We start from the raw sequence: 24,554 nt of genomic DNA on the forward strand, positions 1-24,554 counted from the left end.
GAATCTGATTTATATTTGTGTCATATTACCAGTACAATTGTGTTTGAATTGTATTCCCAAGAGCTCAAATGAAACCTTGGAAAGAGGGAGATGGAACTGTGGAAAAGTTCATTCTCATCAAAATATCTGAGCAGGGTGGTGGCTCAGGGTTTCCTGTGTTCACCTGTGCAGCCTCCCCCTGTGATTCCGTTGTTCCTGGGATGGAATTTTGGGGTCCTGGTGCTATCCCAGCCTTTCCTCTGGCAGAGCAGGTCCCAAGTGCTCCAGGAGGCATCCCAAACCAAATCCCCTCCCTTGACATGGAGCCTCTGTGTCAGAAAGTGAGGGACACAAACATGAAGCTTCATGCTTTTGAGAAGTTGGGGTTTTTCTCTGTCTGGACACATTCAAAAACTACTTGAATTCTGTGTAAACTCTTGTTTTTAATTATGTTCCTTATTTCAGTTATAAAACTCTGAAGGTGACTCTGCTGCTTCTGTATTTGCACCATCACAGTGATCCTCTAAACCTGTCCTGAGGAATCATCCTGTTTGTGCTTTTTTGGGCAAAGTTGTATTGTTTTAGTAGGAAATGTTATACTTTTTTCTGTGTTTTACTTCTTCACCATCACATAGAATGTGGAAGTTAAGATTTTATGTACACTTCCATAAGTAGCTCTTGGTGACACCAGGGCATGTTCCTCTTTGTGTGTTGGTGTTTTTGTGTTAATTGTGTTGTTGCAGGACAGTTATTTTCAACATCTCCTTTTTAAACAGCTCCTCTGGGAGTGTGTTTTATTAAAAGCTGACAGAGTAGCATTTTAGGCTCATGCACATGATTTCAGGGCAGGATTTGTGGTGATGCCCTGCTTGATGCACAAGCTGGGGGAAGTGTCCTGTGCCAGCTCCTGAGATGCCCCTGCCCGTGGTAAAAAGAATATTTAAAACAATCAACAGGCATCTTTGGATGCAGCATTAAGGCAGCTTCAGGTATTCTTAAATGCCTTCTGAAAACATCATTCCTTGTTACAGGCAGGCTCTCCAGCTCTTTTTCCCCTTCCTTTTAAGAAAAAGGATGAAATCATGGGAGCTGGGTGTGCCCCCGCAGCTGGGTGTGCCCCACACGGAGCTGGGATCCTGCACGTTCCCTCTCAGCCTGTTTATCCTTGCTAGCCAAAATTGGGCTTTCATGGCAGCCAATTAACCAATTAACTGTTTGATTCCTCTTGCTCACAAAACCCATTGAGATTGAACAAGCCCTGGAGTTAGCTGAGGATGTCTAGCAGGAAGTGGAGGTCTTGCAGCAGGCTTTGAAGGTGCGCCGCTGCCTGGTGGGGTGTTTGGGGTTGGATCCTGTGCATGGGCTGCCTGTGCAGGGTCCCTGGCCAGCCTGGCCTTTGGTGGTTTTGCCCCACAGAGTCTGGGAAGATGAGGAGATGCTGCTGGTGGTGAGCTGGGTGAGGACTTGGGTGCCTGATGTGGTTCAGGGGGTGAGAAGGGTTTGGCCAAGGCCCTGTCTCTTTTAGCAGCTTTGCCAGGGGAACTCAGGCAGTGTGGGTGTGCTGCTTGGGGTTTGTCTTTAGTCTGGAGTCCCCAAAAGCCCCAGAGCTGGGATGTGCCCCCTGCCCAGAGCTGAGGGAGTGGGAGGACGAGGCAGCACCGACTCTGCCATTTCATCCCACAGGTTGCACACCCAGGGTGATGATCTCTCAACCCAAAGGCATGCCCTGGTTGGATTAGGGGTGAGCAGAAATACCAGGTGGGATTTAGGAAGAGGTTGCAAGGAGAAAGGGAAGCTGTGCCTGGTCTGGGGATGTGGTGGTGCTGGTGTTGATGTGCTCAGTGTGCCTGGAGCAGCCTGGAATGGTGCCTCAGGAATACACACAGGGGAGGCTGGGCCAGGAGTTTCTGTGAATTCCCTGCTGGATTTCCTGCTGGCTTGCAGCTCTTCCTGTTGAGCTGGAGCAGAGGCATGAGATCTGAAGGGTTGGTTGTGCAGGGAAGTCTCAGCCACAGGGACTGTTCAAAGTACAGTGGAACACTGCAGGAGGAGTGACTCAAACCACGTGGAGTTCAACTTCTAAAAATGGAAATACTCTCCTGTGCTTTAGGCCTGTTCTCTGATTTTTTAAAGAATTTTTGAACTTCTCTTTTCCCAGAAATGGCAACTAAGATGACTTTGGCCCCTGCTGCAGGGACATTGTTCTGGCTCTGCTCCTCCTTCACTCTTTAGCTCAGGCCACCTGGGAAAAGTGGAATTTTAGCAGGATCATCTTGGTAGCACCAGGTACAAGGCAGCAAGTTCTTCATCTTCCACTTCCAGGGCTGTGCAGGGAGGAGCAGAGGTGCTGTTCCCAGAGGATGGGGTGGGAATGGTGGGAGCAGTGCATTTTAGTGGATAGTAAAGGTTTGTTACAACTTCAAATGGTCTGAGAACAGAACTCCTGCAGTTTCCTGCCTGCTGCAGTTAATTGCCAGCGGTGCTGATGAGCAGCCAGGCCTTGGTCACCTGCCTCTCAATGTACCTCTCCTTGCTTTCCCTGAGCATGGAACATTTCCCTGCTGGTGCTGTGGAGGATTGGGTTGGAGTGGGAAGTTGTCTGAAGTACAGAGCTAAGGAAGCCCCACGAACTTCCTCTATTTACACATTTCATGCTGGTGTGATTTTAATGGCCTTGTGCACATTACAGGCACTTAAAATAGCTCTGTGTGGAGATTGGGTGATTAGATAGCAACAAGTCTAACTTGTATCACAGTCAAACTATTTGCTCTAATAAAAAATGTAAAAGAGTTAAAGAAAGCTAAACTAAATCCCCACACAGTCAAGGTGACTCCCCATGAGGGTGTTTATCATTTACTGTGTTACAAAAGGCAGGGGAGGAGTGGTTGAAAGTGTCATTAACTGGTGTCTTTCTAATGACTAATTTTATATTGACCTGGGCAGGTACAGCCAGATCAGCTCTGGGTTTGCACCACTCAGATCTCCAGTGAATCTTTGTTGTAATGTTCCTTTTGTGTGACGGTGTTGCTACAAATGATGTTTTTTCTTCAGCTCTAAGAGTTACAGGAAATGTTGATGCAATTTTAAAAGGTGATGCTTATCTCTGTAAAAAAAATAGTGAACGTCTTTATAAGTACTTAACCCTCTATTTGGAAAACAGATATGTAAAATTCTTTGTTAAGATTATAATATTCTGGATATATAGCTGTGTGTAATTCCTGATCTTAGTGTATTGGTGAGAATGAACCACCCAGAACCAGAGCATTCCTATTCCCTGCCTCAAAATTTGCTTTTAATAGTAAATGCCATGGACTCAGACTGTTCCAGTTGGCTTTAACTGATCAGTGTCTCTAATTAAATCTGATATTTATCTGTGTTGAAATCCTACATATGTGACAAATTGGATTGCAGTCTCAAGAATGTTCTTTTCAAGCCTCAGACTTCTAAAACAAGTTTGTCATGAATGCCAGAATGATCCCAGGAGTTTGCTGGCCACATTCCAGTGCCAGGTCCCTCTCTCAGCCCTGGTGGCCACCTGTGGTTACATGAGTTCAGGAGGTTACAGGAGAACTGGAGAAAAAAGTGATTTTTCACATAAAATGTAAGTTGTAACATTGGGTTATGCCAGTGCTTGTACCTTGTGTGCAAGGCAGGGAAATACAGCAAACCTGGTGCCTTAGAAAGCATCAAAGATCTCATCTTACACCCTGGGTTTGGGCTGCTTTGGGCAGCCTCTGAGATTTCAGAGCAATAGGCAAGGTGAAGCCAAATGAGGAAGAAATGTAAGAGGCAGAAATGTTCCTGAGGTGAGAAGACTCATGTTTAGGAAACTGACTGATGGGTTGAAATTTTCTTGTTGAGAACGCAATAGCTGGGTTTGCACAGCTTTCAGAGTCATGCTCTAGCAAGTCATTTATTATTTTTAATAATCAGCTGTCTAAAGACATGAAATAATGATTTTCTAAGCAGCCAGCATTTTCGTTTTAGACTGCAAATTATGTGGTGGAACATCAGTGTCTTTCCTGGATACACCAACTGTACTTTGTGCAGATCAGTAAAGAATATTCCTGAATCTCTTGGTGCAGAGTGTAGCACACATTGTGGGTGCCCCTGCCTCCCTGGCAGTGCCCAAGGCCAGGCTGGACAGCGCTGGGGGCAGCTGGGACAGGGGGAGGTGTCCCTGCCATGGCAGGGGTGGCACTGGGTGGGCTTTGAGGCCCCTCCCAACCCAAACCATCCTGGGATTTGATGTTAAAGGAGCTAGTGGCACCTTATTTATCATCTCATTTTGTTTACTCCTTTTGTCAAGCTCAGAGGGAATCTTTTGTGTGTGTCTTGCAAGAATTTGATGTATTTCTGTTAACAGAAGCAGCAAGACCAAGCTGCAAAGGAAAGTTTGTTAAGAAGGGGGATTGGCAGGTTCTTAATCTGCATTTTTGCAGTAGGAGGATATGGTCCAAGGCAAAAGGTGCATTATTGCCAGAACTTCTCTGAAATTACTGCTTTGAGTTGAAATGCCTTTTGGGGATCAGGGAGGGAGAGAGACCTGGAAACCACATCAAAGCTTGAGGTTAGAATATGTTGGAGAATGGTGCCAAAAAAAGGTATGTCAGCACCAAAAATAACCCTAATCTACAGGAGAAGTCAAGCACTGCTTCGTGGGGGGATGGCAGAACATCTGGGGGATGTGGGGGAGAAAAGGTATTTTAGAAATGAATGGGAGATGTTTGGCGTGGGCTGGAGCCGAGATGATTCCAGCGGGTGAAGTGGTTTGAAATAGCTGCTTGCCTGAGGACCTGGTGGGTTTTTTTTGATTTAATTTTTTATTGCTGCATAAAGTTTCCCTGTGAGAAGCCAGCTGTGAGTTGGGGGGTTACAGCCCTTTGGAGGGGGCTGAAATTGGGCAGTTCTGAGGAACTGTGGCCCTCAGTGGGTTCTTAACAGAGATCATTCCATGGCCAGACAGGGCCAGAGGCTGCTTGGGGACACTCAGATCCCTCCTTTGGGCACTCTCATCCCTCCCCTGGGCCCTCACATCCCTCCTGCTTCCCTGTGTGATCAGCACTGCTCTTTTTGCTCGTAGCAACATGAACCGTGAAGACCGGAATGTGCTGCGTATGAAAGAACGGGAAAGGCGAAATCAAGAAATTCAGCAGGGTGACGAAGCCTTCCCACCCAACTCTCCTCTCTTTGCTGAACCCTACAAAGTGGTGAGTTCCTGCACCTCAGAAAAGTGCGGGGTTTATAACAGAAATCATCTGCAAATTCGTATCTCATTTTTATCTCTGTTCTTGAAAGCTCTTAGGGCAATCAAGTATTTAAGCAGGGCTTGAAAATAAAGCTGGGCAGTCACAGGTCTACTGACAGATTTATAATGCTTGGAAAGGGGAGGAGCCTTTATAGGGAGTGAGAAAAAGGAAAATAAAACCATCAGATTTTTTTCCTTCCTTCCTACACCTTCTATACAGTGACTCAAAACAATTAAACTGTCCATTGTGTGCTGCCAAATTGCCATTTTTGGGGTGCTTTAGACTGTTGCTAAACTTTCTAACCTTTCATCAACATAATCCAGACCTGGATAAGTTCACAAAGAGAATGTTTAAATAGGAGGTTAATTTAAAATGCTGGAATGTTTGATATTACTATGTTTGACATAAATTATCAGCTCTGGCTAGTGCTCCAGTAGTTTGTAGCTGATGTTTTAGTTTGTTTTGAAGGAATTTATTCTGTCTGTGGTCCTGCACAGCTTTCAGCCTGTGCTGGGTTTCCTTCCAGGTTGCTTTGCTGAACAGTACTGGAAAAACTAACCTAATTCTGGAATAACTAATAAAATATTATTTAATAGGTTAATTACGTAGTTCAAAACTCACTTTGAAAGCAAACCCTTCCCTTGCTGCAATTTCAGCCGGTTTGCAAGAAGTAAAACATGACTGAAAATCTCTTCCTGCAAGAGGAAAGTTGAGAAATACCTGATGGTTTTTTTGTTCCTGTGCTTGATAACCAAATTCCACATGGGTGAAGTTAACTGGAGCTGGGTGGGGGTGCATGGGGGAACGATCCAGGATCCCAGATTTGGAAAACAAGATGGTTATAGAACAAAGAACTCTTTTAACTGTGTGCAACAAACATTGTGCCAATATAAACACCAATTAAAAATGACTTACGGGGGTGAGGTTAAGTTGATTTTATTTTAGTGCTAATTAAAACCTTTTAGGACTGATGCATTCTGTATTAGAGAAGCTACAGTCTGTAAGGTGACAGGGGGCATCTGCAGCTTTGGAACTGGCATCCAGCTCAGCAGTGCATTATTTGATTATTGCTGCTTCAGCTGCGTCTGCTGCTGAATTTTCAGTATGTTTTAGGGAATTAAATATGTATTGTTACATATTTTTAATATGTTTTAGGGGGTCAAATTGCTGTTTTAAGAGCTAAAATTCAGAATTGGAAACGCTGGCAAAGAATGATGTGTATTGTAGCTGAAATTCAAGTTGAGTGCTAGAAAGGGGTGTATTCTAGCTGAAATTCAGGTTGAGTGCTAGAAAGAGGTGTATTCTAGCTGAAATTCAAGTTGAGTGCTAGAAAGGGGTGTATTCTAGCTGAAATTCAAGTTGAGTGCTAGAAAGGGGTGTATTCTAGCTGAAATTCAAGTTGAGTGCTAGAAAGAGGTGTATTCTAGCTGAGATTCAGGTTGAGTGCTAGAAGGGGGTGTTTCCAGCTGAAATTCAGGTTGAGTGCTGTAGCTATCAGACCATTTAACTTCGTGTGAAGCTGTGATTGGTTCTAAATCCCGATTTTGTGGCTTGTTGTCCCAGACCAGCAAAGAGGACAAGCTGTCGAGCCGCATCCAGAGCATGCTGGGGAACTATGATGAGATGACGGATCTCATCGGGGAGCGGCCGCTGCAGAAGATCGTGGCCATCCCCAAGCCCTCGGTGCCGGCGGCGCCCGATGACAAACCCGTGCCCGGCTTCTTCGCGGAGCAGCGGCACGGCGCGGGCTCCCACCAGAGCAGCAAATGGACCCCGGTGGGGCCGGCCCCCAGCACCTCGGCCCAGTCCCAGAAGCGCTCGCAGGGGCTGGGGGGCCACGGGCAGCGCTCGGGGGGCGGCGCGGCCGCGGGGGCCCGGCACGAGCGCGACTCCTACGGCGGGCGCAAGAAGGGCCAGCACGGCTCCGAGCACTCCAAGGGCCGCTCCGGCAGCCCCGGGAAGCCGCCGGCCCTGGCCTCGCTGGCCCCCGGGCACTCCAGAGCCCACGGCGGCGAGCACCACGGCAAGGAGCACCAGCGCTCCAAATCGCCCCGGGACCCCGAGCCCAGCTGGGACTCTCCCTCGCGCGTGCCCTCGTTCGCCAGCGGGCAGCACTCGACCCAGTCCTTCCCCCCCTCGCTGATGTCCAAGTCCAGCTCGATGTTACAGAAACCCACTGCCTACGTGAGGCCGATGGACGGGCAGGAGTCCATGGAGCCAAAGCTTCCCTCGGAACACTACAGCAGCCAGAGCCACGGCGGCGGCGTCAACGAGCTCAAACCCAGCAGCAAGGCGCACCTGACCAAGCTGAAAATTCCCTCTCAGCCACTGGATGTAAGTGCTGGCTCTGTCCTGCCTTCTTAAATGTAAATCCACCTGGGCTGGGATTTTCCAGCGTCTCCAAAATCCCAATTTGCCTAACCCAAATGGAGTTTTCAGTAAACACTGTGTTTTTGTTACTCAAAGCATTTTCACCTAAGCTGTATTTTCAGTGGGGAGCATACAAAAGTAATTGTTTTTGTCTTCTGCTTCTTCAGTGTGGATACTGGGTTTTTTATTAAATAAAGGCTGAGACACTCAGAAAGGCTTACTTAACCCCCAGAGGTCAATTTTCACAGAGTATTTCTCTAGTCAGGAGTTAGGGAAATTGTAGGATACCCACAAATATTTTGACAAGCTGGGTAAATACATTGTTGTTCCTGGGAGCTGAATTGACTTAGAGTTGTTGATACAATATGCCTGTATCAGATTTTCTTTTGAAGTGAGTAGCAATTACTAAATGTGATTATTATACCTTCACACCACATTGAACAGGGTGCAGAACTTTTATCAGTTATGCTGGATATGAAATACTATTGGGTTAACAACTTGGAGGAGTTGGTAATTCCCAAACCATTAGGACACAGACTCTGACTCCAGCTCACTTACAAGGAGAGTGCCTTTGCTGGTAATAAAGTCTCATTTCACCTCCTGTCCAACTGCTGGAATCATGGTAGCCAGAGAAAAGCCCTTGTTCCTGGGATTGCAACAGATAGCAAAGTAAGATCCAGCATACAGGTAAGGAAATCAGGAATTACTTATTTTGTGAAGACCTGCCACATCAATGCTGATGCAGTGAATCCTTAAGTAGCTTTGCTTCTTTGTGCTTGGGGCAGCCACGGATGCAGAGGATTCATAGTTTGGTAATTATTGCTGTTTCTGGGATCTCTCTGTGATGAGTGTTTTACTTGGGAATGCACTTTGCCATTCCTGTGCATTCACGGTCCTGCACTTGAATTCAGATATTATCCTGGGGCTGCTTCCAGGAAATGACTGAAAGCTGTGATTCTGTTTCCCCTCTCTACAAGTTTTTAATATCCCTGCCTGCCTGTGATCACTTTAACTGTCAAGTGAAAAGTGAGAGATTATTATCACAGTTTTATGGATGTCATGTATTTGCTTTTCATAACTGTGACTCATGCCATAAAAACATGGATCTATCTGATGTTAAAACTGATGAAAAGAGTTAGCAAGGGTTGTTTGTGTCTATGTAGAGTCCACATGAGTCACAATAAGGATTGAAGTTTGTTTTTAAGTGTTTCTAGTCCCTGGAAAATCTGGGAGATGTTAATTTTGGGTTTTGATTTGCAGGCATCAGCCTCTGGTGAGGTGAGCTGCGTGGATGAAATCCTCAAAGTAAGTTCTTGGTGTTCTTGTTCCTACTTTGTTGAAAGTGCAGCCATTCCCAAGGAGGGGGAAGGACTCTGCAGTGCCAGAGCCTGTCCAGGTGCAGGTGGCACAGGGGGCTCTCCTGGTGCTCCTCCAGCACAGGCGACTGGGCCAGGCTGGGAGCAGAGCTGGCCCTGGGAGTTGTGGTGTGCACATCATCCCCTGGGGATCCTCACTGCATTCCTCCTCCCTGATAACCAGAACTGCATTTCTTCCACCAAATTACAGTAATTACAGTTCTTAATCCTGATATTTTAGGTTGTACTAAATCCTTTGCTGCCCCATGGCAGCACTTTCCCTCTCTCATACCTGGGTCCTTTTCCCAAGTCCTTTTACCCCTCCTGTGGTGCCCTGTCCTGTGGCTGCTCTCACAAAAGGATCATCAGGTCCCTCTGGAGCATTTCATGGCTTATTATTTCCTGTGACCTTCAGTCCTCCAGGGGCCTTGGGGATGCTCTGAGAGCATAGGAGGCGCTTTCCAGCTGCAGGCATTTGATTTCCCCCTTTTCCTCAAACTCTGCAGGCTTCCCTTTCCTAGGATTCTTCTTCCCACACACTCTGAAAGGGTCACACTCTGACTCTCACTGCAGTTTATCTTCAGGCCAGCCCAGCTGATTGATTTATGCCCTGCTGCTTGTTATTATGTCGTAACTCTCTCTTCTCCTGAGTAGCAATTTAACATTCAGGTTTACATGCAAAAGCTTTGTTGCACATTTGGGAAAATAAGATTTGAATATAAAGCTTAGTGAAGGGTGAACAATGAACTGAAATTGAGAGAATGCAGATTGCAAGTTGAAACCTGATTTATTTTGCTAATAACTTTGATTTTTGTTGTGTTTCAGGAGATGACCCACTCCTGGCCTCCTCCACTGACTGCCATCCACACCCCCTGCAAAACTGAACCTTCCAAATTCCCCTTTCCAACCAAGGTCAGTGCTGAATCCAACAGTGAAGGCTGTTGAAAAAGTAACTTCAGTTAAAGATCAGGATTTTGGAACTCCTGCATTCAGTTCTGTATTATCTGGGTTTGTTTCAGCGCCTTGTCCCTCTTTATTTATCTTCACCTCATCTGTCAGCAGCAGCCTTATGAAAAATGTCCTTGGTTTTCCTCTGCTTTGCACAGGCAGTCTGAAAAGTTATCTGTGATACAACTTACCTTTTTAATTTTTATTGGATAAATTCAAACTTTCAAACTTTGGAAGCTTGGAAATGCCTTTGAGCCCTTTCCTAACAGGGAAATGCTCTGCACCATTTTGTGTAGAACCAAGTGAGTTTCCTTCCATGTAACAAAACAGAGACTGAAGGTAAATGCTGAGAAATTTAAATGGGCTTTTCTGCATAAACTGAAATTTCCTCTTAGTCTGAAGTCCACTAATAGTTGTATGAGATTTTCTTGCATTTTCAATTCCAAAAAATTAAGACAGTTTATGAGTCACGTGTTTTACTGAAGAACTCAGTTGTTCCAAAAGATCCTCTTCCCAACCTCCTGTGTTCTTAAGAAGTGCTGAAGGGTTTAAGCAGTTAATTCCAGAGAGAAATCCACCTCTGCTGCTGCTGAGAGCTCAGGGCACGTGTCCAGGGGAGCTGCTGGGGCTGACACCTCTGAGGAGGGAATTTGCTGCTGCCTCCCCTGGGCTGGGCCTGGCAGCTCCAGGGCACACTCAGGGCACTGGGAATGGTTTGCCTGGAAGAGCAGCTCTGCAGGATCCTGGAAGGCCAGGGGAGGCAGCTGTGGGCAAAGCCAGCATGGGGAGCTGACTCACCCAGGAATCCATGCTCTGCTTCCTGGGCTGCTGATTACCAGTAAAAGATTCAGCTCCTCAACGTGATTTTTCTCCAGACTCAACATCTCTCTGGGCTGAATTGGGGTGCTCCACCCCTAACTTGGCAGAGCTTCAGAGTGAAGAAATTGCCCTGTTTGTCTTTTAAAAGTTACCTATGTAATAATTCAGACCTTGCTCTCTCTGACCAGCTGCTGTTCTAGACACCACTTAATTGCTCTTAATTTCCTGTTTGATCCAAATTGTTCCCCAAAACAGAACATCTGAGGAATAATTTTGAGAAGAGTTTCTCACTGAGGTTTCTACTGTCATCTCTCTAATCCCATCCTTTTATGTGAATGCTTTGACATGACCTTCCTTCAGCCAAAGGTTCCAGTCCCTGTTGGAAGGGCACATCCACAAACCTCCCCCAGACTGCTCCAGGTTCAGGTTCTCATCCTGGCTGGATATCCCAGAGCAGGGGCAGTCCTGCTGTCCCCACTTCTCTGTGACCTGTCCCTGGTCACTGCTTTTTGCTTCTCTTCAGTATGAAAAAATGCAGAATTTACCATTCAGTTCTCAGCTTTACTTTGGAAGGCATACCTAGAAATAAATCCTGTTTTCTGTTTTCCTAGCATTAGATCAATATTAATATTTCAAATATTACTTTCAGTCAGGGTTTATTTGTGTGCTATGTATAACTGTCAGCCTGGAAATAATTCATACCTTTTCTTGCAAGGAAATTCCACACTTTTCCTCATCAACAAAGGTCCTTATTCCTCTGCTTTGAGTACTCATTCCTGAACCTTTGGGGAGATATTTTCCCTTTGCTTTTGAGCACCCTTGGCTGTGGGGCTGCTTGGTTTTAGTTTCCCTGGCATTTGCCTGGGTTTGGGAAGAGGAAGGTGTGCAGAAATCCCTGTGGCTGTGACCCAGAGGCCATGTAACACTGCACAGCTCTGGCAATGCCTGAACAAAAAGGAGCTTTTTCAACCTCTCAACCTGGATTGTGTCTCTTCACCCAGTTTGCAAAAAATTCCATTTATGGCTGCTCTGAGTCTTTTTGACTTTTTGCCAGCTTTTTTATTTTGTGGCTGCACATCTTAGCCATGGAACTCTGTCAAATTCTCTCTCTGCATCCAAAGCCTATAATTTCCTCTGCCTTCTCCCCTCTGTCATTCTTGGCAGCAGCAGCTCTGCAGAATTCCAGGGAGTTAGTGAGCCATGGGCCTGTGCAGTCTGGGCCCAGAGCAGAATCCACCAAACAAAACACAACAGTGGTTTGCTTTAATCAAGCAGTTCTGTTGGAGGAAAGCTCCTTCTCTTTAGTACTGTGCTCCATTTGTTGCTGAAGTGTTTCTGAGCATTGCCCCTGTGGGCAGAGCCTGGTGTGTTCTTCCTGCTCACATTAAATGGAGCTGCCCTTGGTGGACCACTTGATTTTATTTGTCAGACTCTTGGGATGGGATCACTTTCCCTGTGTGTAGGGAGTGAGTAACTCGAAGGAACCCAGCCTCCTGACTGGGGCCTCTCTGATTGCTATAAATATATCCAATAGTTCCCAGGAAGTCTTGGATCAGAAGAGAAAACTCCATGAAAATAGGTCAGGGAAAGTTTTATGGATGCTATGGAAAAATGCAGATTGCTGTGTCTTGATAAAAAATGTTATCCTGTGACCTAACACTCTATAATTTTATCCGTGGGCTCAGAGTCAGGCACTCCAGCAATGCTGGCAGTGTTTCTGCAGTGCATTGAGCAGCCCAGCTGCTGGCTGGGAGGGAAGGCTGGGCTGTGCCTGTCCCTGTCCCTCTGCAGGAGCCTCCTGCCCTCCCTGCACTGCTCCTGGCCAGCACAAAGGAGATGGCACCTGGGGTTCCAGGTGTCACCTGGGCATGTCCCCCCCAGCCCTGCTGCCTCCTGTCCCGCTGGAGAATTCCTTTCTCCAGGTGCTTTTGTCAGAGTTCTTGTTTCCTGCTCCAGTGTCTTCCCTGTGTAACCTCGGTCCGTTCTGCTTTGCTTTAAAGGCTTTCCTTCCTTTCAGTTGTTGCAATTTCTTTCTGAGGCAGACCTTTGGAAGCTGCTGCTCTCAATAACCTGGGAGTTGAATGTAGAGCTTTTTTTTTTTTTAAGTCTCTGAGTTTCTTAAAGAAATATGTATCCAGTAGATGGCAAGGGAGTTGGAAAAAGTTGCACATTGAGCCATAACACCTCATTAAAGTGCACTTAGCTGAGAGCCAGTGCTGAGCCTCTGAAATAGGAAGTTGACTCAAGTGGGGAATTAGGCAGGTGTGCTCTGCACAATTCCCAGTCCATGTGCTGCTGCAAGAGGTGCCAGTTCCCCATCCTGTGCTCCCCAGTGCTGTGGCTTTGGAAATGTAGAGTTTGAGGTCTTTGTTTCCCTTTTCACTCAGTTTGTTGGCTTGGCTGAGCTGCCAGTGGCAAAAGGAAACCAGGGATTCCCACCTGCCTCTTCCCACCTGTGAAATGATAAGAAATGGATTTATTTTGAAGGGAGTGTGGCTGTTCACAAGGCTTCTCTCCATCTTCACTTTGCTCTTGAATTCTTTCTTAATATTGTTTTTATTGTCCCTTCCTTTCAGTTAGTAAAGATCAGAGGTATTGGGAACACCTCCCAAGGAAAGCTCCTTAGGATGTTCTCCATCCGCAAAATTCTTGTTCAATGCATTGTTCTCCTTTTCAAATACAAAGCTGAGGGAAATTGGAAACATCTCAACGGTGCTTTGCTGTGTAAAGCTTTTGTGTGTTTAAAAACTTCATTCTGTAAATTGCCTCTGGAACCACTGCCTGGCACTGGCTTGGTGTGAGGGAAAACCAGGTCACAGGTGGACCAGGAAAAATGGAGTTCATTGTTGAATTGTGGTTCTGGTTTGCCATTGCCAGAGCATGTAAGTAAAACGTGTGTATACAACTGGAAATTGCAAATATTGGACTCCATTTATTTTTCTGGGGCCTTCAGTTGTCCTCGTTTTGAAATGAGGTCAGGAAGGTCCTATTTTAAAAAGGCACTTGAGCCTGGAAGGGAGTTTGCAGTGCCTCAGTGGCCTCTGTGTATTTGTTAAAACAAGGCTTTGGGATTTCAGTAAAGTTCATCATCTGCTGTGTCAGAATTGGAGTTGCTGAAATGGGAATACTGAGGATGATAAAAGTGCTGAAATCTGCAAGGTTTCCTCTTTCCTGGCTGGTGTTATAGGATATTGGGAATGAGGAATTGTTCCCTGGCAGGGTGGGCAGCCCTGGCACAGCTGGGGCTGCCCCCGGAGCCCTGGCAGTGCCCAAGGCCAGGTTGGAGCACCTGGGACAGTGGGAGGTGTCCCTGCCATGGCAGGGGTGGCACTGGGTGGGCTTTGAGGTCCCTTCCAGCCCATCCTGTGCCTCTGAAATACCATTTAATTGTTTTTCTACCAGAGCTGGCTGTTCTGGGCTGGAATGCTGGGCTGCCCACCCAGGCTGGGCTTGCCAGGGACCCACTCTGACCCTTTGGGGCAGAGAGTGCAGAGCTGGTCCCATTTGAAACCTCCCCTTGTCCCTAAGGCTCCTTTGTGGCTGAGGAATATTTGTTGTTGAGATATTTTCCCTGTTCCAATTGCTGTGTGTGCCTGGAGAAGGAAAATGAGGAGGAAAGGGGTGGAAGGAAGGCACTTCAAACAGCAGCAGAGTTTGTGTGTGTGTCAGGAGCATAAACAAACATCCTGAACAGCTCCTCTCCATCCTAAACACACAGGAGGAGGAGATTTAGGGAAGTCACCCAGGGATTTGGGAGTTCAGCCCTGATGTGCCCCTGGGAACAGCAGGAAGTGATTGAGGAAGAGGAGTGTGAAGGTCTCACCTAGAGTGCCCCAGGGCTCAGATGAAGCATCCCTTTTTTTTCCTTGTTGTTGTTTTTTCCCCTTTTCCAGAGATTGTGTCATTCATTATGTAGAAATAATACCTTCCTTATAGTCTGGTTTTTAGTACCTTGAATTCCCAGTGAAATAAACCCCCTTGTGATGTTTTATTCCCCCAGGAGTCTCAGCAGTCCAGTTTTGGCACTGGAGAACAGAGTGAGTACATGAAACTTCCTGGAATGTGTTGAATGTTTTTGTTGTCTTTCTGCTCTCAGCATCTCCCAGAATGTCAGGGCTTTTAGGAAATGAGGTTTTCCAGACTGCTCACAGGATGGAGGCTGACTTCACATTTTCTCTGCTTTCTCAAGTTTTAAGCTGTTAAACAGTTGCTTGATTTTCTTTTGCATTTCTTGTTCAGATCTTGGAGGTTATCACTGAGTGGAAGCGTGGTGTGTTTGAGGGAAAAGATGTATTTTAATTGATCTAATTCTGTACAAAATGCCTCTATAATTGATTTGAAAATAACTGACTACTAAACCAAAACACCTTTAAAAACCCAACTCCCTGCTTAGGGACATATTAGAAACCAGAAGAGAACTTTTGCTTTTATTTCAGTAGAAAAAGCACATGGCAGTTTCACCATTTATTGTTACTTTGACATTTTAAAGTCAAGAGAGAGAACTGGTCAAGAACTTAAATCACATGCTATTGTCCTTGAGTTTCTTGCACTTTTGGACTTTGGAAAAAAGTAGCTTTTATTTCTTTAAACTGTCATTATTTTGAATATTACTGAAATGAACACAAAACTCAGTAAATATCAGGTAAAGTTGAATTAAATTAGTGCTGTTGCCTTCCAAAAGTCCTTCCACTCCTCTTGAAGTGATTAAACAGCTTAAATAGTAAAAGAAGAATGGTTTATTCTTAGATATTCACAAGCAGCTTAATCTGAACACCTGATACAGTGAGGAATTAAGGAAACAAATTCAAGCTTAATTCCATGATGCTAAACCGTAGGCTCACGTTATGGGAGCAGCTGATCTTTAGGTGTGGAAAAGAAGAGCCAAGGTTAATTAAACACAGAGCCAATTTCCTGTGCCTGCTTGGATTTTCTGGAGAGCTTTAAACAGCCTCAGTTCTTGTTTTTGTTGAGCTGCACCCAGTTATTTACCAGAATTAAGGAAAAGGGAAGGGAATTTATCAGGGTGTATTCCTGCTGTCAGAATTAGTGTGAGAGTTGGATTTTGGGCTGTGGGGTTCTCATCCATCAGAAGCTGTGTGTGTGGGGATGCTGGAGCAGTCAGAGCTCAGCAGATGGATCTGTGTCCCAGATCCTGCCTGTGTAAGGCAAGAATTTCATCTTGCTAAGAGCAGAACAGTTTTCCACACCATTAATAACAAATTACTGTGTATTGGTTCACACAGCAATGATTTAAATTATTTTCTCTATTTTCTTGGTTAAATGATTTGCTGTACTTGGTGTTTTGCTCTGCATCCTCCCTCCCTCAGCCTGGGGGAGGTGGGACCTGCTGTCCTCTGGTGCTACTCTCTCCTGTCCCCTCACATGGCCTTGCTTTGTCCATCCTTGTGGCAGCTTTGGGGGAATTCTGCTGCTGTGCATGAGTGAATTTCAGCTGTGCTTTTCTTCTTTTCTCCTCCTAGAACGATACAATCCCTCATCCAAAACCTCCAATGGTCATCAATCCAAATCGTAAGTGCCTGCTGAGAAAACATTTCACAAACAAAAGTTGTGTTTTAGGAGATTGAGGAAAAGGTGTGTGGTAGAATGTGAGTGACACTCCAGCATCCTTCTCCTTGGCTGGCAGGGAAATTTTTTTTGGGACAATAAACCAAGTTTGCTCACTGGAGTGAGTAAAAAACACCCTGAGCTGTCTTTCTGCTCCTTGGCTTTCCTGTCAGGAGGGGAGCAGGAGTCTGGACCTTGGAATTGGCTTGGGAATCAGGAAGGGCATCAGCATGGGATGGGACTAACAGAGCTGGCAGCTGGAGACTGCACAAATTCAGGATGAGGAAAGGTTTTGGATTGGAGGAGACAGAAAACTGGGTCTGGCATCTTGTGAGGTTTGTTCTGCTCTCCCTTTAAATCCTGACAAATGTTTTGAACACAGACTCAGCAACGCAGAAAAACTCAGAGGCAACTGGAATGTTCTGCATGGCTGTGGTCCACCTTTCTCAGACTTAAAAATCAGTGATATGCAGTTAAAAGATGGTTTCCAAATAAATCTGCCCATAAAAATATATATTTATCAGTTTGCTGTGACAAAACAACTTTAAATATATATTTTAAGTGATTATGATCTGGTAAAGAAAACCCTTGAAAAGGAGATAAATGTATCATTTGTAAAATGGTAGCAATGAGCAGTAGTTCAGGAGTGGGCTCCTAGAGGTTGTGTTGCTGTTCAGATCAGCAGAGCAGCTCACTGGGAAACTCAGGAGAATCAGACTTTTAATTCTTTCTCATTTTCCTTCCACAGATGTGAATCGAACCAGACAGAGTAAGATGTTTTCTTTTTATAATCAAATGTTTCCACTAATCAGAAAGGCCCTGCTGTGTGTTTTCATTGTGCTCGTGCATTCTCAGTGTGTGGAGCTGCGTGTGTGTGACTAGCAGCAGTAATTATGGCTTTGGATGCAGTAATTAATGATGGCTCAGGACAGTTGCAGTGCTGCCACGGGACAGGAAGCAGCCACTGGGGCTGGCTTGCTTTCCTCCATCTCAAACACAATCCTTGCCCATTGTGTGTAAGGAGTTGCACATAACACAAGTTACCTCCTCCCACACCAGTAAATTGTGTCAGATTTCCTTTCTAAGTTTAAGAATGGACTCAGGAGCCAAAGTACCTGAATCCTCATTCTTCTGTGAGAATGACTCAACTCTCCATTCTTAACCCTGAAATGTGTGAGTGCTGTCTGGTGGCTCTCACCCACGCAGCCTCTGCAGGATAAACAGTGCCATGTTGAAACCTAGCAGAATGCTTTGGAAGTAATTAAAGAACTTGGAAAAACTTGTCTCACTTTCTCCCTTTTCCCTTAGTATGTTGAAAGATGACTTAAAGCTCAGCAGTAGCGAAGACAGCGATGGAGAGCAGGTAAGTTCCTCAGGTGGCTTCCCAAAAACCACTGCACTCATCCAGGGGCAGCCCTGGGCAGGGAGCAGAGGCCCAGCAGCAACCTGGGCAGCTTAGCAGGAGATCTGTGGAACTGAAATCTCCTGGAATGTTTTTAGACAAACCTCAGGCATTCCTAAATGGAACCTTGGGGAAATTTTTGTGCAAATTGAAATGTGATGTTTTGTAGAAACAGTTTGCTTTTATCTAGAAATTCTTATTAACTGATTTCACATGGGCCTTCTCTGAGCATCAAATTACAATAATTCACTTTAAAACTTATATAGTGGCTCCTTAATTAAAGATAAACCCCTTTGTGTTCTGCCATCCCAGCTACAGAGCTCATGGTGTGAACATCTGGGTGCATTGGTGCCATGGGATGTTTGGGGTGACAAGGAGTCCCTGGGAGTACAGCTGCACCTTTATATTTATCAAAAAGTTTCTTTTTTACTCTTTCCAGGATTAACTTTGTGCAGCTTCTGCCAGACTGGCACTTAACATGCTAAATAAAAATAAAAATATGTGTCTGTGCTGCCCAGTAACCCCACTACTCTGGGGTTTCTTCTATTCCTGTTCTCAGTTCTAGTATTTGATTTTCTTCAAGTGGAAAACTTGGAGTTGGTGAACTCTACTTACCCTGGGCATCTCAGGAAAATAATTGTGAAATGCTGAATCATCTGATTCAAAAAGGTGGAAAGAGGATTAATTAATGGTAGAAATAGGAACTCTCACAAATGGAGTCAGAATATAGAGATTTGTGCTGAAAACTTGGAGAAAATAACACTGCTTCTCTTTCTGTATAAGGAAAATGCAGATAAATTTAAACTACTGCAAATAACAATTTTTTTTAAATTAAAGGCTCTAAACCAATGTTTTGCAATTTAATTGTATATACCAGCCTAAAATAGCTTCTAGAAGCTTCATGCTCTTTTTTTTAATTGCAGGACTGCGATAAGACCGTGCCAAGGAGCACACCTGGAAGGTAGGAATTGAATTCCTGGGGGATTGCAGCACATGGGGAAGTTCAGCCCAGTCAGCATTCCTGGCTTGGTCTTGTTTCCAAAATTCATCTTTGTCCTTTGGCTTGTACTAAAGCAAAAGTGATGAGAATTTAATCAGTGATTAAATGGTAATAAACATAATATTAAATATTTCCTGCAATGAGACTGACCATTTTGGGAAGGGGCAGCACCCAAAGGCTGAACTGTGTTCATTTAGGCTGAATTTTCTCCCAAACTTCGATGAAAATGTTACATTCTGTTACTTCTAATGAAAGGGTTGGAAGGATGGACCTGTGCCTCGGGTAATGCTTGCTTTCCCTCCTTGTGTTGCAGTAATTCTGAGCCTTCCCAGCACAACAGTGAGGGAGCAGATAACTCCAGGGATGACTCGAGCAGCCACAGCGGCTCCGAGAGCAGCTCGGGCTCCGACTCGGAGAGCGAGAGCAGCTCCAGTGACAGCGAGGCCAACGAGCCCTCCCAGAGTGCATCCCCCGAGGTAACGCAGCCAGGGCTGCCCTGCAGCACTCAGCAGCACTAAAGTTCAGGAAATTCTCACTGTTAGAGACCAAACGCCAACACCGGCTCGCTGTCAGGCTGGGCTGTTCTGCTGCAGTTCCTGTGCTGCATGTGACAGTTCTCTAGATAAGCCCACATCTGATGTTTGATTTGAAGTGGCTTTTACCACCAGTTGTCTGTTGAAGAGCAGAATTAGATATGGTATCAGAACCCTAAAAAACCATGGCATCAAATATTGCCTGTTGGTAGCAGACAAAGGGAAAAATTGTGTTATTTGGGCCTGTATTTCATTTATTTGTAATTTCAATCATTTATCAGGTTTTGGGTGTACCTCGTGCTTTGGTGTGCAGCATCATATAGCTACCACGTGGAAAAGATGAAAGAAATGGGAACTATTTTATCTAACTCTGTTTTTTACTTTGTTTTTAGCCAGAGCCACCGCCCACAAACAAGTGGCAGCTGGATAACTGGCTGAACAAAGTTAATTCCCATAAAGTGTCACCAGCTTCTTCCGTGGACAGCAATATCCCTTCTTCCCAAGGCTACAAGAAAGAGGGACGGGATCAGGGTACAGGGAGTGGGTACACTGATCAAGGTGGATCCAAGGACTCCATTTCTTCTACACCAGGGAGAGATTCCAAACCCACCCAGAAGGGCTCGGAGAGCAGTCGTGGGAGGCAGAAATCACCTGCCCAGAGCGACAGCTCAACTCAGAGGAGGACTGTAGGGAAAAAACAGCCCAAGAAAGCAGAAAAGACATCTGTGGAAGAGCCCAGAGGAGGTCTTAAAATAGAAAGCGAAACCCCAGTAGACATGGCAACAAACATCCCTTCAAACAGGCACAAGGCAGCCACCAAAGGCTCCAGGAAACCCAATATAAAGAAGGAGCCCAAGTCTTCCCCTCGACCTACAACAGAGAAAAAGAAATACAAGGCTTCGAGCAAATCTGCCCAGAAATCCAGGGAATTCATCGAAACAGATACCTCATCCTCTGATTCAGATGAAAATGAGAGTCTGCCTCCTTCCTCACAAACACCCAAATACTCTGAGAGCAATAGGACTCCTGTTAAATCTTCCATGGAGGAGGATGACAGCTTTTTCCGGCAAAGAATGTTCTCTCCTATGGAAGAGAAAGAGCTTCTGTCTCCGCTGAGTGATCCTGATGAAAGGTACCCACTCATTGTGAAGATTGACCTGAGCCTCTTATCCAGGATACCAGGGAAGCCTTACAAGGACCCCGAGGGAGCCAAGGCAGAGAAGAAAAGCGCCCCGGAGAAACACGGCCGGGAGGGCCAGAAACAGCCCTCAGACAAGGGCTCCACCAAAGGCAAGAGGAAACACAAACAGGTGAGCCCTCTGGGGACAGCTCCCTGTCCCCTCAGCCCTTGGGCAGCCCAGGGTGCAGTGACAGCTCAGGGCAGGGGCTGAGCTGGGCAGGAGTGGCTGTGCTGCCGTGTGTAGAACCCCTGGATTGTCCCTGTGCTGGTACAGGAGATTGTTGGATTTTCTTACAAAAACCCCTGTGGGAGTGTCAGCCCTGTAGCCAGAGCTCAGGGAGATCACAGATTTATGCCTCTGAGCTCTGCATCCAGCCCTCTCCTGCCTCCCTGGAACCAGCCCCTGCTGCTCTGCAGGCCAGCTCAGGCAGCTGAGCCAATGGGAAATCCACCTGGGAAAAAAACCCCAAAAGTCAGTTCTCAGCTGGATCAGCTCCCTGAGCCATGGAAATGCCCATTGCCAGGATAAGGGATGGGGCAGGACTGGGCCTGGGCCATGGCAGCAGCAGCAAACATCTCAGGTACTGCTTTACTGAGAGCAGGATCATCTCTCCATAACAATACTGACTATTTCCCAAAAGCATTTCATCTTTTCAGCTGGAAGTAAGAGGCAGGAATGGCTGGGGGGCAGTAAAATGGCAGGAGTCAGTGGGGGAACTGAGCAGAGGGGATACTCTTGGAGGGGGAATGTGAGAAGTCAATGATGGTGTAATTTTAAACTGCTTTTTGAAAGCTCAGCACAGGGACCCTGTATAAAGGGCAAAGCTGGGGCTGTCAGCTGGGCTCAGTGATCCAGGGAGTCTGGTTTCCAGGAGTGTAGGGCCATGAGGCCCTGGGGAAGGGATCCAGAAATCCCTGTGCTGCTCTGGATGTCCCTCTGACAGCTCCATTTTACCCTGTCCAAGGGATCTGGCAGGGGTTGGAGGCTTTGTTGACATCTGTAACCCCAGGATTGTGGGAGATCATTCCAGAGTCACTTGAGGAGATGGATCATCCCAGCTACAGCAGTTTCCTACTGAGGAACCAAAGTAAACTGGATCCCTGGCTGAAGGCAGTGTCCTGCAGGAGCCCTGAGATGTAACTGCAAACAGATTTATCCTGTCCTGCTCCTAACTGAGATTCCTGTTTTCTCTGGCATGAGAAATGAGCTGCTTTTGTAAAAAGGGAATAACTCTGCCCGCTGCCGTGAACAATTACTTTTGCAGGTGTTGCTGTATAGCTCCTGATGTTCCTGGGAATGCACTCACGCGTTCCAGTGGCTCTGAATTCCCTGACTTCTCTCTCTTTGGCCAGTTTTGCCTTTAAGCACAAATTTGGAATTACAGTATTAAAGATCTGTGCTCTCATATCCAAACCACAAAGCTTTGGTGAGACCAGTTAAATTCAGGCTTTATCCCAGGAACCAGTGCTGGTTAAATGTTGTGAAGCCTCAGATCCCTCTGCTGCTTCCTGAGGGGATGGGCCCCTTTCCCCACCCTGCAGTTTAACTTTGTGCTCCAAACCCAAGTGCCACCCTTGATTTCCTAATTTCCTGGGTTTCCTTGATCATAATTCTCAGATTTGCAGCATCAGTAGCAAAACTGGGGTTTGTTATCAGATGATTTATTCTGTGAGGCCCCATTTTCCCTCTTACTCACTGGATTGATCCCTCCAGTGCTCAGTGAAGACATCTTAGAAATTTACCTCCAAGACCCTGTGACCTGAGGATTAAATTGATATCAATACTTAGTCTTCAGCATCTCTGAGCTGACTTTAATAGATTGATTAGAGTTTACCCTTTCCTGGCATTCATTGATCAGACACCTTTTTAGACCCCACAGCATCAAATCTGTCTCCTGGTCTTGCCAAAGCCTTTGGCAGATTTTCCTGAGATTTCAAGATTGTAATTTATCTGTGCTGAAATGAACAACTTGGCTGTTGCTGCTTTTATCAGGTTGGAATTTAGCAGCCAGACTGGGATTTTCATTCTGTTCCAATGTCAAGGTCTGGTAAGGATTTGTGAGGATGAGGATGGGGTCTATAGTAACTATGAAACACCTGCTCAGTGCTGTCTCTGTGTGAAATACTCCACTCTCAGTGATGTGTAAATGTGGATCTTTGCTGGATGTTTTTCTCATTTGCTTTGCTCAGAACGAGGATGAAAACAGAGCCAGTGAAAGCAAGAAAACGAAACTGGAAGAAAAAGCTCCCTCAGGACACAAGAATTCCAGCAGCAGGGAGTGAGTATCTGCTCTTCCTGCTCTGAGGGTCAGGGTGCCTGTGGAGAGAATGGTGCTCATCTTCCCCCCCTTCTCCTCTCTCCCACCCCAAGTTTTCCTCAAATAATTGGTAAAATTTCATTTTTTCTTACCCTTCAAACAAATTTACTTCAGAGCTTCTACAAGCAATTGGTGGAAATTAATTTCCATCCCCAAAAGCATTGGCCAAGGACAATTGTGTGCCTTAACAAAATGAGGTGACCCCTCCTGTGAAGAGAATATTTCCTTCCTGGTTTTCTCTGATACACAGTGGGGCTTGGGTTTGGTCTAGAATCAAAATCTGTGCTTTTAAATTAACCCCATCTGGTAATTCTCTGTTCAGTAAGTTTTAAACTGGGAATAAACTCCTGAGCTGGCTTTCTTTGGGAAGCTGATGGCATTGAGCTTTTGCATCCATGGATTTACCTCCCATCTCCTTGGTTTGTTAGTGCAAGAAAAGTGTGAGTGATACCAAAGCAAGGTAGTACAGAATGAGCAGATCAGTCCCATTGTTTAATATGTTATTTCTGGATTCCCCATGCTTTTTGCAACACTTGTTATGCCTTTATTTGATTGATTTCTTGGTCAGTATTAATCCACAGGAGAGATTAAGCTTTTTTCCACTGCATTTTGAAACTTCTGTTTCAGTTCAGGCAATGAAAACTGGTATAACTGTGTCATGGAAAATATTCCTGTCCAGTGAGCAATTGCCAAATTACAGAGGTGTGAGAAGCTGCAGCAGTTTGGATGCTACAACTTTTGTTTGCCCCTTCTGAATTAAACAGTGTCTTACTGTTTGTCAGGAAACAGCTGTAGAATGAATGGATAGTTTTGATTTTTACCTGATATTTGATTTTTTTCTGTTGTTTGCCTCACTGCCAGTGCAGTTCTCTAAAGGACATTTAATCAAATGAAGTATGATTTTTCCAGAAATAATGTGTAAAAATATTAATGGTGGGAGGGCAGGAATAGTCAGCAGCCAAGTGAGAGTGTCCTGAAAGGCTGTGCTGGGGAAGTTTCCCATTGCCTGGTTCCAGAGCTTTATCTGGAGCATCTTTCCCTGGAGCTGTTGGCTGCCTGGTGTGCACAGACAGCCTGGCGCTGGCACTGGCTCCCACTGCTGAAATTTGGGAGGCTTTGGGATGGTTTTTGGACAGAACTGGTGCAGGGGTGGGGTTTTATGGTTAGAACTTGTCTGGCTTTGCCTGTGCTTTCAGGTCAGAACAAATAAAATGGTGAAAACAAGCTCAATCTGGCTTTGGAGAAACCTGCTCACTGAGAGGATTGTTCTGCTTTTCTCCAAAGCTGGGTCTGACAGTAAAAATCTTGGGGGGAAAAAAGGTGTTTTGAGATTTAAAAATCAGACTTTTGTGTGTTGTTTTTTTGGGGTTGTTTTTGTTTGTTTTGGTTTTGTTTGTTAAGGAAGAAACCCAAACCCTGAGTGTGTTCCTCTTTTCCAGGTCTTCAAAGCCAAGTGCTGTTAAAGAGAAGGATTTGCTGCCCTCCCCTGCTGCCCCAGCCCTGCAGAAGGATTCCAAGCAGGAACACAGCTCCAGGAAGAGAACAGTCAGTCAGTCCTCATCCCTAAAATCCAGCAGCAACCCAGGCAAGGAGAGCAGCAGTGGCAGCAAGAGCAGCTCCTCCTCCAAGCAGAAGAAGACAGAGGGGAAGGGGTCCAGCAGTGCCAAGGAAGCCAAGGTAAAGGGCTGGTTCTGAGCCTGCCTCCTGGTTTTGTTTTGTTTGATCTAAACAACCGTTTCCAACTTCAGTTTAAAACATCATTAGTGTGGGATGTGCATTGTTTCCTGTCATAGAGCCCCAGTGCCTTGGAAGGCCATAAATGAGAAGACACCTTGG

At 45.7% G+C, this 24,554-nt stretch overlaps 1 protein-coding gene across 1 annotated transcript in view; it reads left to right on the forward strand.

The window, feature by feature from the left end:
• Window positions 1-24,554, forward strand: part of AFF4 (ALF transcription elongation factor 4) — a 46,110-nt gene that overhangs the window by 11,442 nt on the left and 10,114 nt on the right. Inside the window, exons 2-14 of the mRNA XM_058034725.1 lie at window positions 5,063-5,189; window positions 6,792-7,562; window positions 8,859-8,903; window positions 9,779-9,865; window positions 14,721-14,757; window positions 16,201-16,249; window positions 17,034-17,054; window positions 17,594-17,648; window positions 18,611-18,648; window positions 19,001-19,163; window positions 19,613-20,530; window positions 22,591-22,679; window positions 24,158-24,395. Coding sequence (XP_057890708.1) covers window positions 5,067-5,189; window positions 6,792-7,562; window positions 8,859-8,903; window positions 9,779-9,865; window positions 14,721-14,757; window positions 16,201-16,249; window positions 17,034-17,054; window positions 17,594-17,648; window positions 18,611-18,648; window positions 19,001-19,163; window positions 19,613-20,530; window positions 22,591-22,679; window positions 24,158-24,395 — 2,634 coding nt within the window. The 5' untranslated portion in view covers window positions 5,063-5,066. The remainder of the gene's footprint in view (window positions 1-5,062; window positions 5,190-6,791; window positions 7,563-8,858; window positions 8,904-9,778; window positions 9,866-14,720; window positions 14,758-16,200; window positions 16,250-17,033; window positions 17,055-17,593; window positions 17,649-18,610; window positions 18,649-19,000; window positions 19,164-19,612; window positions 20,531-22,590; window positions 22,680-24,157; window positions 24,396-24,554) is intronic.

The sequence above is a fragment of the Melospiza georgiana genome, chromosome 15 (assembly GCF_028018845.1).
Source record: "Melospiza georgiana isolate bMelGeo1 chromosome 15, bMelGeo1.pri, whole genome shotgun sequence".
NCBI lineage: Eukaryota > Metazoa > Chordata > Aves > Passeriformes > Passerellidae > Melospiza > Melospiza georgiana.